The following is a 15,230-nucleotide window of genomic DNA, read 5'->3' as shown; positions in this document are numbered from 1 at the left end:
CATGTTCATTCCAAGAGCCCATGGAAAAGGCCAAGACCCTGCTTCACACAGCGTCCACTTGGTGAGTGGGTTCTGCGTGCTCACCTCCACTAGGAGCTGCAGAGGAGGCAGGGGCAGGATGGCAACTGAGATGCCATTTACCTTGCGAGGCCGACCCGGGCTTTCTGCCCGGCACTCAGTGTAATTCCTCCATCTCCTATCACAGCTAGATCTCCATCCTCCAAAAGCTGTAAATCCTACATGGAGATAGAAAAGGGAAAAAAAAGGAAAAAAGATTTAAAATGTGTTCTCCTCCTGTCATCCTAAGCTTCTAGCATCAGTTCTTCATACAAATAATTGATCAACAGCAATGGCTATATTTCATAATGGCTAAATTATAACCTTGAACATTAAAAAAAACCTCTTACAGCTTTTCATTTGTTTTCATTCTGTAGTTCTTCACAACATTTATGCATTTGTCCATTAACATATATGCACTGAGGACGGACTATATGTAGGCATTGTTCTGGGCACAATGAATTCAGCCATGAGGAAACAAAGCCCCCAGAGTTTGTTTCCATGGTGGGAGATGGACAGTAGAGAAAATTAACCTGAGTACAGGTACTAAGGACTAGAAGAAAAAGGAAGCCGGCTTAGGGGGATGGAGAGTAAAGGAGGGAGAGTGAGTCTATACTGGGGTCGGGAAGGGCTCTGCTCAGAGGGTTGTGAGCAGATCTGGGGGAGGGTGGAGGGAGCTCACGCAGACCTGGAGAGGAGGCTCCACACAGAGGAATGAGCGAGGGCAGAGGCCATGGGGCAGATGCCCGAGGTTTTCCAGGACAAGCAAGGAGGCCAGGAGAGCTGGAGCCAAGTAAGAATGAGGGGATGAGGGCAGAGACAGAGCAGGAGGAGCTCTTGTGTCATTCCCAGTAACAGGGGAGTGCAGTGGGGAGGACTGCCATGGTCTGAGGTTTTTAAGGAATCACTCCTGCGCTTTGTAGAAAATAGACAATTGGGGGGAAGAGTGAGGGTGGATACAAGTGAGGAGGCCACAGCAACAATCTAGGTGATGGATGATGGTGGCCAGGACCAGAGTGGGAGCAGTGGGAATGGAGAGACGGGGTCACACTCCAGACACATGTGGAAGGTGGAGGCTGTAAGACCTTCTGACAGGGTGGGTGTGGGCTGTAAGAGAAGAGGAGGACTGCGGGGTTCGGGGCGTGAGGAAGAGGAAGGACAGGGTCACCATTTACTGAGAAGATGGTGGATGCAGGTTTAGGAGACTTTGGTTGCAGACAAGCTGAGATGACCTTTTGGTGATGTCACTTTGCAGCTGGATATGCAAGTGTGAAGGTCTGTGCTAGAGACACAAGCGTGAGAGCTGGTGGCCCAGCCTGGTGGAGGCACAGGACTTATTTTATCTTAAATGACCAATTATGCTGAACTTGGCCTCAGCTTCCCACTTTCAGAGAAAGGATAACACCCGACCTGTCTTCATAGTGATACTTAAGGCAAGTGATAGAGTGACAGACAAGGTCTGTACAAGACGTGGGAGCAGAAAGAGCAGGCTGGGCAGGGAAACCAAAGGGAAAGAAACAGTGTGCTTGAGGGACACTGAGCAGATCAGCTGGATTGACTAGATGCTTGTCCGTGGAAACAGGAAAAACGCAAAGCTCAGAAGGATGTGAAGTTTTGACTTGAGGATCTGGGAATCTATCAAAAGTTATATTTGAATATTATTTAAGAAATAAACAGATCAGTCTATTTTCCCCAGAGTACCTGGCGGGAAAAAAACAATGACAAGAACATCCCCAAAATGATAACAATTAGGTTTAAGTTACACAGTATTTTATTAGAAATCTTAGATTACCTATAATTATCCCTTGACAGATCCTGGCATAGACAAGCAGAGCTTGTGGGGAGTCTGTTATCTACTAAATCCCTCAGGCATCAACCTAGGCTACACAGACTACCTTTCTGCAGATGAAGCCCTCATTTCTCTAACTCTAGAAAATATGAGGAGAAAGCAAGTGGCACACTGGGGTCTCCATGATAAGTCCATTGATCTCTGTGAGTCTTGTTTTCCTCTTCTATAGAATGTGCTGCAGAAACAAGAATCGCTAAACTCAAGGATGCTGTGAGAATCAAAACAAGTGCATGAACACCCTGCATGTGTGGGAAAAGGACATGAATTGCTTGTAACTTGCTACTGGTGACTGATGCCTATTTTCTCATGAGACTAACAGTGGGACCCCATTCACAGTGTGAATCACAACATGCAAAGCACATCACCACAAGAAGAAGAAAGACACTGTCTCCATCACAACCCTCCCTGACAGCCACAAAGACACACAGGCACACACAGGTTCCCTGCACACTCAAAGCTTAACTGGGGTGCCTCAAGTGAGAGGAAACAATTGCTCTGTCATGAAAATTCATCATTATTGCACCGTATTTCTTTCTTGAGCTCAGAAGCTAATACCATCTCCTGCTTTGGTTTTCATGAAAAACAATGAGCCATTTTAACATAGGTTCTCAGCCTTACACACACACACACACACACACACACACACACACACACACAGAGTTTACTTGGCCTCCATTTCACTGTTGACAGTCCTTGCAAACTATTCTGCTTATTTTTCATGCTTTGATTTTATGTTTTTCTGGTTTTCTTCTCAAAATAGCACCACATTGTAGCACAACAATCTTAACCACATTCTAGAAAAGGCACTTAAATCCACTCTTGCATTTGGCACAGTTAGGGCATAAGGAACAGGCTCTCTGAGTCTGGTAGGAGGACTTCGAGTGTGCTGTTGACTCTGCAAACTATTTATGGACCAGCCCCAGATGGCAAAAACATTTCAAAGGATGTGAAGTAAAATCCATGTCAGCCTAATTTCCCAGCCACCATTTTCCGATTAGGTTAAAGGGAAAAGCCTGAGCTGAGCATATGTTACAATTCCTCCCACTGATAGGAAGGTGTTTTTTTTCACGTTATTTTCCTCTAAAGTAAATTTAACCAATTTTCACTGAAAAGAAGACACACAAACTAGAAGCAATCTAGGAAATGGAGAGGCTGGATTTATGCCATCCGTCCAGAAGCTCATCAAGGGCCCTTCAGTGATGGTGGAGACTTAGTGTAGAAACACCACGGAGATGACTGTTGAAATAGTTCATGAGGACAGGACTTTAGGCCCTGGCAGAGGAGGGCTGGACTCCAGAGTCAAACAGCAGGAGGCCCCTGCCTGTCTTCACAGCTTTTCCTCCATTTGGAATTGCCCCTCTTCTCATAGCCTGTCAATCCTGCCCATCTTTCCAGGCTCAGCCCAAACACTCTCTCCCATGAAACCACCCTGGACTCATCTCTCTTCCTGCTGGTTCCTAAGGCTTTGTTTACATCTCTCGTGAACGACCCGTCTTTTTCTGCTCCTTCATTTGTACATGTGCACACGGCTTCTCTCAGCTCCTGGAGGGTGAGATCTGTGCACCAAGCACTGTTCTGGACCCTAATGCTAATTATCTCTAATCCTCATAACAAGCTGCACAGGAAGTACTGGCCCCATTTCACAGATGAGGAAACTAAGTGAGGTTACATCACTGGTCTGAGGACAGTCAGCTGTTAAACAGAAGAACCAAGTTCATGGCAGTTCATAGCCTTTTGCTCTTTCACATCATACTGCCCAGGTGGTGACTGAAAAGTATATTCGAAATGAAGGCAACACTAAAATAACTCAAGACTTAAAGGCCTCTATACCTAAATGAGGAACTATCAATAAACTTATTATCCTATGATGGTCAAGGCAATCTGAAAACATTCAAGTTGGCAGGAATGTGCTAAACATGAGATGAAAGCTTACAGGCACCCAAGAGGAGTTTATAAATTCAAGTGATCTATGTGGGAAAATATTAAACTAGAATTTATCAATGAGATACTTTTAAATACGTATTTCCTAAATATTTTTTATTTGTACATCCATGTTTCTACCAGCATTATCATTATTTTATTTTTAATTGTTTTTTTATTGGGGTATAGTTGCTTTACAATGCTATTTCATTTTCCGCTGTAAAAGGAAGCAAATCAACTATATGTATACATATATCCCCTCCCTTTTGTAACTCCCTCCCATGCTCCCCCATCCCACACACCTAGGTCACCACAGAGCACCGAGCTGAGCTCCCTGTGCTCTACAGCAGGTTCCCACTATCTATTTTACACACGGTAGCGTGTATATGTCAAACCTAATCTCCCGATTCATCCCACCTCCCGTCCCCCACTGGGTCCACACATCCATTTTCTTCGTCTGCATCTTTGTTCTGGCCCTGCAAGCCTTCAAGTGGTTAAAGATAACACACAGACAAATGTTACATAATATATTGCTTATGTCATGGTAACAAAATATTTTTATTGTTGCTTTATATAATGTACTATGTGTAGAGCACCTATGTAAATATCAACTGAAATAATGGAAGTTAAATACTCAGATACTTTCTTCCTTACAGGTCACATTTTATGGATGTGATTTTACCAAACAGTGGCTGAGTTTATAATTAAGAGCTAATTTATTTTCAAAACCATTCTAACATTTACAGAGTGCTTATTATATTCCTAGTAATCAGGTGCTTTAAAATTGCTACTTCATTTCATTCTCAAAACAACCTTATGAGGTTGACAGTATTATTATCTCCATTTTACAGATGAAGAAACAGGCTTGTAAGGTTCAGACAATTAGCCAAAATCACACACCTAGTAAGCAGAGAAACTGAGACTCAACCCCAAGTCTTCTGACTCCTGGGCCTTGGAGTTGATGTCATCAGCCTGAAGTGATGTTGCCAAATGTGATGATGTCTTATCTCCCTATTTTACTACAGAATTATTTTCAGCTCAATGAACTTAAATGTTTAATTAGATCTAGTATAATACATCTAGTTGTTATTGATGTATGTAATACAATAACTGTTGCTTTTTTTTCTTCCTGTTTTTTGCTCCAGGATTTGGGAGAGGCGGGGGTAGGGAGAACTGTAAGGAGAAATCTTTACTATATTTATATGGATGGATGGATGGATGGATGTAGAGAGAAGACCTAGAAGAGTAACAATAGCTACCATTTACTGAAACCCTGGCAAGTTTGCATTTCACAGGCATTGCCTGCAGCCTTTACAGTAATCCCACCCCTCCCCCATTTAATAAGAAAGGAAACTGAGAGAAATACCTGGAGTTACTACCCAGGACTGTTTCTCTCCAAAGGCCAAGCCTTTTCTATTACACATGCAGTCTCTGTATCTACAGGCCAAATAATTCCAGGACACCACTATTATCTGTGGCCATCTCATGTCCATCCATTGACAGATGGATTCCATAAGGAGATAAGAAGAGGATCTCCTTACTCATTAAGTGGGTCTCAGGTGCCGTAAAGACCTAGCTGACCCCTTGCTAATGAGAGTCATAGACGACATTTCAGAGCAGCTTCAAAACCTCTTGGAAACCCTCTGACTCAAGGTCCTCCTTTTACTGCAGAAACATCACAGGCCCAGGAAGGTAACAGGATGTGTCCAAAGTGATAGTGGGCAAGTGGTGAAGCCAGGGCCAGGACTCCGCTCTCCATTACTTCTCTGCCCTGGGCTTCCCTTCCTGCCAAGGAGGGAATGGGCATGAGGGGCCCTGACTCCATGTCCCGATCACGCAGCAGAACAGCAGAAGTGTCCATGTTTATAGACATCACATCACGTACAGAAGAATCGCTGTGCAACCCAATCCTGCAGGGCCCCTTCCCACCAGAGTCTGTGCCGCATGGACACCCGAGGGTGGGGAAAGCCCCAGAACACTGCCCACGTTACTGGTCCAGTCACCCCATGTGGCTGCAGCAAAGCATCAGCCCCTAGAGAAAATGATGAATGGCAGCCACTGTCTCAACATCTGCTTTTCTCCAGAGATGCTCAAATGTGGGGGAGAAAGACAGGGCTGAGCTTCACCAGAAAGACAAGATTGTGCAAACAAACACCCACACACTAGCCTGGGTCCCTGGAGTCTGATCTGGGCATCAGGAGCTGGATATGATTAAAGTAAAGAGGAAATGCCTGAGATCTGTTTATTCCACATCCTGTCTTCCACCATCATCCATCATCTGCTTTTTAAAAAGTTCTTTCTTACAAACTTCCTCAGTTGAGGGGCAGCACAGCACCATGGAAAAGCATGGCATCTAGAGTCGTGCAGAAATGGATCTGAACTTGAGCTGCAAACATTGAGGAGAGCTGTTTCATCTCTCCAAGCCTCAGTTTTATCAATTATAAAATGAGGATGGGAACACTGAAGACACTCAAAGAATTAACTCCTAAACCATTTTATGGGTGTGCATGTGCCCTTGTGAGACAGAAAAATGACCTGCACGTGGACTCTGAATAAATGGGAGCTATTGCTCTCACTGATTTACATTTGCTTCCCCTCTTTTCTTATAGTCTACACACCATTTAATAAAAATCTAGCTCAGTCCTAACCTGACGTCATTTCTTCAAATGCACAATCTCCCATTAACAATAACTCAGGAGAAAGAAATAGAAGCCCTTTAAACGAGAAATTCTGTTTTGTCTGCATCATCCTAAAATGCTATTCACCTGATACAATCTATGATGTCAAGCTGTTGTTCCAGCAGAATTACTATTTCCCCAAAAAGTGGGTTTGGAAGCTTTAACACCAGACGTTTCAGAGTCTGTCCCAGCCTTTTCCTCACAGTATAAAAGAACAGTCAGATGTCCAGACTGCACTGCACAAACCCCAGGGGGGAGTCCTTTAATGCTATTATTCACTGATTTTTATAACCCAAGAGAGTACCATACTATTTAACAGTATTTAAATTTTTCTTTCTTTTTGCCAAACTATATTCTTCTATCAGGTAAGTTCAGTTTTCATCATTCATTCACTAATTTTATTTAAATCCCAACATAGCATTGTGGTTGGTGAAGATGCTTGATACGATTTCAGTTTTCTTGAATTTACTGAGGCTGGATTTGTGACCCAAGATGTGATGTATCCTGGAGAATATTTCGTGTGCACTTGAGAAGAAAGTGCATTTTGTAGTTTTTGGATGGAATGTTTCTGCTGTCTGCCCCCTGTGGTGGGGTTGGTCCAGTGTTGAGTAGGCTTCCTGGTGGGAGGGTCTGGTGCCTGCTTTCTGCTGTGTGGACAGGAGTCTTTTCCCTCTGAGGAGCAGGACCATGTCAGGTGAACACCATTAATTACTTGTATGACCTTGGGCCTCTTACTTACTTAATCTCTCGGTGCTTTAGTTTTCCCATCCCTGTAGGCCATGTTCTTAGGGTTGCCATAAGGAGCCCCAGGCTGCATGGATCTATAAACAGGGTTCATCGTGGACGACTTGAGAATCCAGCAAGCCGCTACAGGCGAAAATGGTGGTGGCGATGGCTGAAGCAGCAATGCCCTTGTCTTCTCTGAAGGCTAGAGAGGCGATGCTCTCACTCCCTTGCCCGTGTCCAGTAAGGTAGCAGATGGCACGCAGGGACTAGGAGCCTCCCCCTCCTCAGCAACTCGGCTCTGAATCCTCTGCAGTAGCTGCCAAGGAGCCGGACGGGTGGGGGGAGGGGACACTGGGCTGCGGGCTACGGGGGGGGGGGATGCTGAGGGCAGGGGCGGGGGACCACTGAGAAGGGTGGGGAAGGAGGAGCCCTACATCCCCAAATACAGTTAAACGTTTCATCTTCCATCTTCCATGAAATTCAGTGCCATTTCTGAAAACAATCTCTCCCCCAGTGAAATGATGCAATGTTAAGAAATTTTAAAGCATTCCATTTTCTTTAAATAGAAATAGAAGTCAAGAGTGAAGAGGAGAGGGAAACCTATAGACTGAAAGGGACTGAGGAGGCACCAACCAAGCGCAGGGACAGACCTCACGTGGAGTCTCATGCAAACTATTAGTGAGTGAGATTTCTCAGTGAGATGATTAACAACATCTAAATACAGACTAGAAGGTTGATCATATTCAGGAATTTGGGTTATTTTTCAGGTGAAATAATGTGGTGGTTTTTTTCCCAAAGGCTTTCCTATTTTTAGGGAAAACAAATGAAATGTTTACAGATGGACTAACCTGAGGTCTAGAATCTGCTGCAGAACAGTCTGGGGTGGGGGTGGGGCTGGCAGATGGCAGGGGTAGAGACGCAGCCAGACTGGCCTCCAGCTGCTCCTGGTTGGAGCTGGGGGTGCAGGAGGGCTCATTACACTGTGCTGTTTTTAGATATTTTTATAATTATCCATTAAAAAAAGAAGTTAAAAGCAAATGAAACGACAGAATTAAACCCGCCCCAAAAACAGACATTCTGTGGGCGTTGTTATCACATCAGGATTGAAACAGCAGCTTATTCACCCAGGAGACCAGCTTAAAATATTAAGCAACAATCAAAGACCTTCCAAATTTAGGGGAAAAAAAAAAAAAACTTTCAACAAACCTTGTAGTTTAAACCAGCATTATTATTATTTGAAATTCGCGTATATGAAACTCAGAAGTCATTACTCACCTTTTCCAAAGCACAAGCCTTTATTACTTTTTCATATCGTTCTTTTTCATATTTCTTCCCAAATAAAATATTACTCCGCACAGTTCCTGAAAACACCCAGGGCTGCTGAGGAACATACGCGATCCTCCCGTGCACGCTGACCAGCCCCTGGCTCGGGGGCAGCTCCCCCAGCACAGCACATAACAGGGACGACTGAAACAGACGGCAACACACACACGTGAACAGGCAGCACTCAGGACGGAACACGCCCCGCAGCACAGCCGCCCCCACCCTGGGCGCTTGATAAAAGATAGAACTCTTTCCTTTAGAAAAGGATAAAGTAGAGACCCGGCAGAGGGGAGAAAAAAATGGAAAATAACACGATTGCTCAATGTAAACTAATGGCTGATAAGGAATATTAATAGTATAAAGAATCGACTCTGCCTAAGTTCCCCCAAATGAAGTGTTATTCTTACCCAGGACTAATTAAGAATGTTTAACATCCTTAACAGAGCAGCCCAGCAGGATGTGTATTTCATGCATCTGATGTTTAATGCAGTTGTTCCAAATCTGGGTATCCTTACTTGACAGATACTTGTTCTTAAAAAGCTCTGTGTGGAAGGGACTCCCGTGGTGGTCCAGTGGTAAAGAATTCACCTCCCAGTGTAGGGGACACCGGTTCAATCCCTGGTTAGGGAACTAAAATCCACATGCTGCAAGGCAACTAAGCCTTTGCGCCACAACTACTGAGCTCGCGCACCTCAATGAGAGAGACTATGTGCTGCAAACTACAGAGCCCATGTGCCACAACTGGAGAGATGCCCATGCGCTACAACAAAAGATCCTACTTTGCTGCATCTGATACCCGACACAGCCAAAAAAATAAAATAACATTTTTAAAAAACTATGTGTGGGGAATTCCCTGGCAGTCCAGCACTTAGGACTCTGAGCTTTAACTGCCCAGGACCTGGGTTCAATCCCTGGTCAGGGAACTAAGATTCCACAAACTGTGCAGTACACCAAAAACTTAAACATTTAAAAAAACATTTATAAAAAAGCTATATGTGAAGAATATATCCAAAGATGATTAACTAAAAGAACCCTGAATTGAGTTGTGTCTGAAGAGCAAAAGTCCGTCATAAAGGAAATCATCACCCTCTCATGTACACATCCCACATTTAGGTCTCTGTATTTTGTTGTACAGAACACAGGAAACTAAGTGCATGTGTACATTTCCTTCAAATCCTTAACAACACACAGAAGTGACGTGTCTGTGTCCACAACATCAGTGAGCTCACCACCCTGCGCTGAAATAACCTGCCTGCGTATCTGTCTCGCCCCGGACCCTGGTGGCCTCTGGAGGCAGGGGCGTCGGGGTCCTGCTCACGTCTGTGTCTTTAGCTCCAGCACGTGGCTGCACACTCACTACACGTGCACTGATGGGACCAAGTCAAGTCACGTGAGGAAATGCTCAAAGCTTCCTGGAAGAGCCTTTACAACCTCCAGACTTCCTGGAGGGGCCACTGTAACAAAAAGAAGTCTCCACTGTTTCAGTCCACCCTGAACAGCTGTCACATAAATCATTTCCTTCACTGAGATGTCCAAATTCCTGACAAGCAGTTCCCAACTGTGCAACGTGAAGCACGAAGTAGAAAAACACAACGTGTGTTTATTCACGTTTATTTGGCCACAAAACGTTCTTGCAAAATGAATTTTCCATGGAACACACTTAGAGAAACGCTGTTCTAGAAACACCCAATTCAAACTGTGCTACACGCAGATCTGGGCTCAACTCTGAGAATTTAGCAGGGGCTGTGGCGTTGCATCCAGCTGCCAGAAGGCATCATAACTTACCTTTCCTGCTCCCACAGGTCCAATCACAGCTAACAGTTCCCCGGGTCTGACAGTAAAGGAAAGGCCTTGTAGGGTTGGGGTATTTGATGCCTACAAATTAAAGTTTATAAAAATGTACCCATTTCAATAAAGTAACACACATTACTTCAGAAATTAGAGAAAATAACATAATAGTCATTGATATGCTAACATAATCCACATTTTTCTCCTTCCTATTGTAAGATACTGTGTCCTGAAGGCGTTTTCATCCAATTGTATCTCTCTGGGGGATTGAAACTGCTTTAGTTGCCTTTACAAAGCCTCCTTCTTTTACCAGATTTCCATAAAAACACAGCTCTAGACACCCACAGAATTTAAGGAGTAGAAGACAAGGCACCTGCTTGAAACTCAAACTGAATGACACACTAGCTTATTAAAATAATGTATTTGATAAACTATTCAGTATGGGAGGGTTTTAATCGTTTATAAGTTTGCATCATGACCCTTGGTTTTAACTATCTCATTCATCTCCACAAGGTGGCAGCATAAGTGCCTGGCATGCCTGGCTCTTTAATAATGTGAAATCTCCGCTAATCTGTCCATTTTCATTGGAATAAGAATGAACCTCAGGATTGCTCAGCAACCAAAGGGGCACTTTATATGATAAAGTCACTCTTGGTAAATTAATTATTTTCCTTGTTCAGGCTTTAGGATCAGGCACTGCTCTGTGGTGACCAGAAGGGGGCAGCACGTGTCAGCTCCTGGTACTGGGTCCCCTTCCCTCCCGGTTACCCAGGCTCCAGGGACACTGATTGAACAAAGGTCATCAGCTGAGCCCCCACTCTGTGCCAGACACAGTTCGAAATCCCTGCCCCGTGGATCTAGAGGCTCCCACAGGACCATTCATTTTAAAGCTTAAAGATTGAGACCAAGTCCCATCATTTCATGGATGAGACCTGGGTCCCTGAGACCTTCCCCCACCCGCCCACCTGGCTGTCTAGTGGAGCAGGTCACAGAGCTCATGTCCATCTCCTGCCTCCCAACCCAGCACACCCTTCCTTCAGATTCAGCTTCTCCCCAAAACCCCCAGGGTCTGTGCCCCTCCCCCTCCTGAGGGCTCTCTCACCCACGACCTACCCTGACAGCCCCTAATTAATAGCGACCCCGGGATGGGGCACAGCCTTCCATAGGCAAGGCCAGGACAACAGAAGAGCATGTTCTGTACTACAATGCAAGTTGCACAAAAGTCTGAGAACATGTTGTTAAGTTCTTGAAGGAAGAACAAAATAGCTCATTTTAAAATGCTGCAAAGTGTGGTACAGAAGAAATTGGGAAATGGGTCGTACAAACTATATGTTAGCATTCACACAGAGCGGCCTTTATCATGGAATTTTAATGGTGCTTTCTATAAATGCTTCAGGTGTGTTATGATAAGAAATACCCAGCTGGAGGTAAATCTACTGTATAAAGGTAGGAGAAACTGTCAGGTTAGATCAGGCATCTTGTGTGAGTTCCCATGCGCAAAAGCCACAGGGATGTGGTTTTATATATTTGGGGACATACTATTGTTTTCTTGGTGGGGACGGCAGGCACTGAGTCAGAAGCAGGTGAACAGGATGCAGGTGGCACCACAGAGTCACAGGCGTGAAAGGCAGGAGGAGTCTACAGAGTCTGGACACTTGCTCTGTGGTCCCCACTCTGACAGCAGTCGGGCTCCTGGGCTCTGCTCCAGACAGTGGACCCTCTGGTGGAGACGCCGCCTCCCGGAGTCCCTCCAGCCCTGGGGGTGGGAGCAGCTTCCTGCCATCGCTGACCTCTGGGTTCTCTCAAGCACCACCATTCTGCCCTTTCTGCTTCCATGCCCTCCATTCATCATCTACATAACTAATTCCCTGCGTGGAATTCCCTCTCCTGTGGTGTGGGTTCAGTTTTCCTGACTAATCCACACTGATATGGGAGGATGTGCACAGAGAACCATGGAAGCAGGGGGCAGGGGGAGCGTTTCAGTTGTCGGTAAAGGGGCTGCACTGAGTGTGCAATATTGACGACTTTTTGCGAGCAGACCCTGTTGTTTACTCCATCTGCCTGAAAGTCATAAATAGACCAAGTACTGGGAAACCTCAAGTTCTCCCTGTCAGCTTGCCACACAGTGCAGCCCGTCAACGGGAAGTTACTGGGGCTTCCTATGCCCTCCTGCTGCCTCCTCCCTGCCCCTGGCTGCCACGGAGGTAGCCAGAATCATCCAGAAGCTTAGGATGGGGGAGCCTCCACCCTGCCCCTCAGCACAGATCCGTATGAATACCCATGGCTCCACTCCGTATGTAGTAAGTGTGGATTAGATAGGAAAACTGAATCCACACTACGGGAGAGGGAATTCCATGCAGGGAATTAGTCACGTAGATGCTGAAAGGAGCAGGGGGAGGCAGGGATGCAGAAAGCGCAGAATAGTGATGCTTGAGACAACCCAGAGACTAGCAATGGCAGGAAGCTGCCCTCACTCCCACTTGGTCTGAGAACACCAAGGCAAAAAATGTACCCTGATTCCCCGAAGCCTCCTGTCTTTACCAACTGGCTGTGCATTTGTTAGTTAACCCTTTCCATAGTGCAGCATTCTGTCTGTCCAATTCTGTAAATTCATACATCACAAATGTATGTTCTTTAAGTTCAAAATGTGCTAACACTTTGAACACTCTCTTGAAAATGAGACAGAGAGCAACATGTCAAATGTCTTATGTTAATTTTATACTTAATCCCCATTAGCTGCAAACCTTAATCCTGATTCTGAGAATTTTTATAAAAATTCTTTCAGCATTCTTTCACACTTCCTTTAAATGAGCAAGTCATATTTTATAACGTGTAAAAATCTCAAAATTATCCAACAAATCTGTCTTCGGTTGTCTGTTAGCAGTCAAGATCTTGGAGTGGAGAACTTGTTACCTTATTCCAAAAAGCAGTGAAATCTTGCACGTCCACTATCGTTTCACCAGTTGATGGCAGCTGAGGGTTGTGCTGTGATATCTCATCAAGTAATAGAAAGTTCTATAGCAAAAGGAAAAACAGATTGTTTAAACAGCAGTAACAAAGCACAAACAAAAATAATTGCTTCCTGGAATTTGGAATAAAAAAATTTTATACAGCCCACATAGCATTTTGCCAACTGTACTTAAACTGTTGGTTCACATGAAAATGTCCTAAATAATACACAGAAAAATACTATTATTACAACATATAGTATATGCGATCATATAAATAGCATGAGAGTAGGTCAAAAATTGTCCGCACTCTGTAAAATGTATTTTAATTAACTTTTAGAAAAGACAAAGACATCATTTTTCTATATAATCTTGCTTTTCCATACCCTTTGTTGATCTGTCAACAAGCTTTCCTATTCCCTCATTAAAAAACATTTTAGGCTGAGCTGCAAGCCACAAATGCTCCACTGTGCACTTCTTGCTCCTTCTTGATGTGCAACCTTGCTTGAACTTCTCCATCCATTCATACACACTTCTTCACAACAAAACACTTTCTCCATCCTGCACACAAAGTCTTCGATAGATAATGGCTCCAGGTACACCCTCAGATCACAAAAAACAAATCACTGCACACTGACCTTCTTTCGTGCAAATCACAAGCGGGACATCCATTTTTGCTTATGCCATGGTTACAAATGAACTGATGTAAAACACTCACACCTGCACAGCCGTGACTGGGGAGACCGTAGCCTTCAACAAAAAGCACTATAAGACAGTGTGGCCTTACTTCTTTTTTTTTTTTTCTTTTTTCATTTTATTTATTTATTTATTATTTTTTGGGGGGTACACCAAGTTCAATCATCTGTTTTTATACACATATCCCCATATTCCCTCCCTCCCTCGACTCCCCCCCACCCTCCCCGTCCCAGTCCTCTAAGGCATCATCCATCCTCGAGTTGAAATCCTTTTGTTATACAGCAACTTCCCACTGGCTATTTTACAGTTGGTAGTATATATATGTCTATGCTACTCTCTCACTTCTCAGCTTCCCCTTCACCGCCCGCCCCCCCCAAACCTTGAGTTCTCCAGTCCATTCTCTGCATTACTTCTTCTTCTGATAAGAAGTTTTAAAATAATTGGCGTGTGGATCATTTTTGACCCTCCCGCATATATAGTATGCACATACAGAGTATTTTATATACATACATATGTGTGTCTACATAGATAAAATATATTTAGGTATAAAGCATATATAAGTATTTTAAATGTAAACATATAAATATATAAAATAAAGAGTTCCTGGCCATGAAGAAGGTTGTAACTTTCTCAGTAAGTGCATGGTTCGTCCTTAAGGAGAAATTATGGCTCCAAACTCCAACACTTTAAAAACCTTGACAATTTTATTGTTTTACTTTTGTGTTACTAACAACAAACAGGGGAGCTGGTAGGAAATGATTCCATAAATATTTACTGAATCCCACCAGGTGCCAAGCACCACGCGACACTGCTAGGAACACAGGGAGGAAGGCCGTTCCCAGGCCTGCAGGAATCGGGGGCACAGGATAGGCTGGGACACAAGACCAACGACAGAGACTCTGAACAAAACCCCGGCTCCACCTGTTCTGGGTCGGGACCTTTACCTGCACACGCAAGTACACTCTGCTTTCCTCCTCACGCCTGTTAAACCCATACCACCGCTCGTCATAACTATCACGTGTCATTGTTCTAAAAATAACATGCTCTTATTCAGTTTCTATCTCTTGAAAAATCTTTTACAAGCATCTTTTCACAATGACTGTCTCTTCTTAGTCAACATGCTCTCTCCTCGACAGCAGGAATGGTGGCATCTCCCACTTCTTGCTGTTTTCCACACCCCTTAGCAGCTATTCAATGGAATTTAGCTGAATAAACCAAGTCCTGTGAACCACTACAAAGCTAACA

The 15,230-nt window shown here is 44.2% G+C and overlaps 1 protein-coding gene across 1 annotated transcript in view; it reads right to left on the bottom strand.

Moving 5' to 3' along the window:
• Window positions 1-15,230, bottom strand: part of LOC130835726 (ATP-binding cassette sub-family C member 4-like) — a 192,771-nt gene that overhangs the window by 140,024 nt on the left and 37,517 nt on the right. The window contains exons 9-12 of the mRNA XM_057707518.1: window positions 13,255-13,356; window positions 10,339-10,428; window positions 8,506-8,697; window positions 142-236 (exon numbers count right to left, since the gene is read on the bottom strand). Of these exons, the coding sequence (XP_057563501.1) occupies window positions 142-236; window positions 8,506-8,697; window positions 10,339-10,428; window positions 13,255-13,356 (479 nt within the window). The remainder of the gene's footprint in view (window positions 1-141; window positions 237-8,505; window positions 8,698-10,338; window positions 10,429-13,254; window positions 13,357-15,230) is intronic.

Source organism: Hippopotamus amphibius, chromosome 14 (genome assembly GCF_030028045.1).
Source record: "Hippopotamus amphibius kiboko isolate mHipAmp2 chromosome 14, mHipAmp2.hap2, whole genome shotgun sequence".
Taxonomy (NCBI): Eukaryota; Metazoa; Chordata; class Mammalia; order Artiodactyla; family Hippopotamidae; genus Hippopotamus; species Hippopotamus amphibius.
Note: the sequence above shows the minus strand (reverse complement) of the source record. Positions and strands in the feature narration are given on the sequence as shown.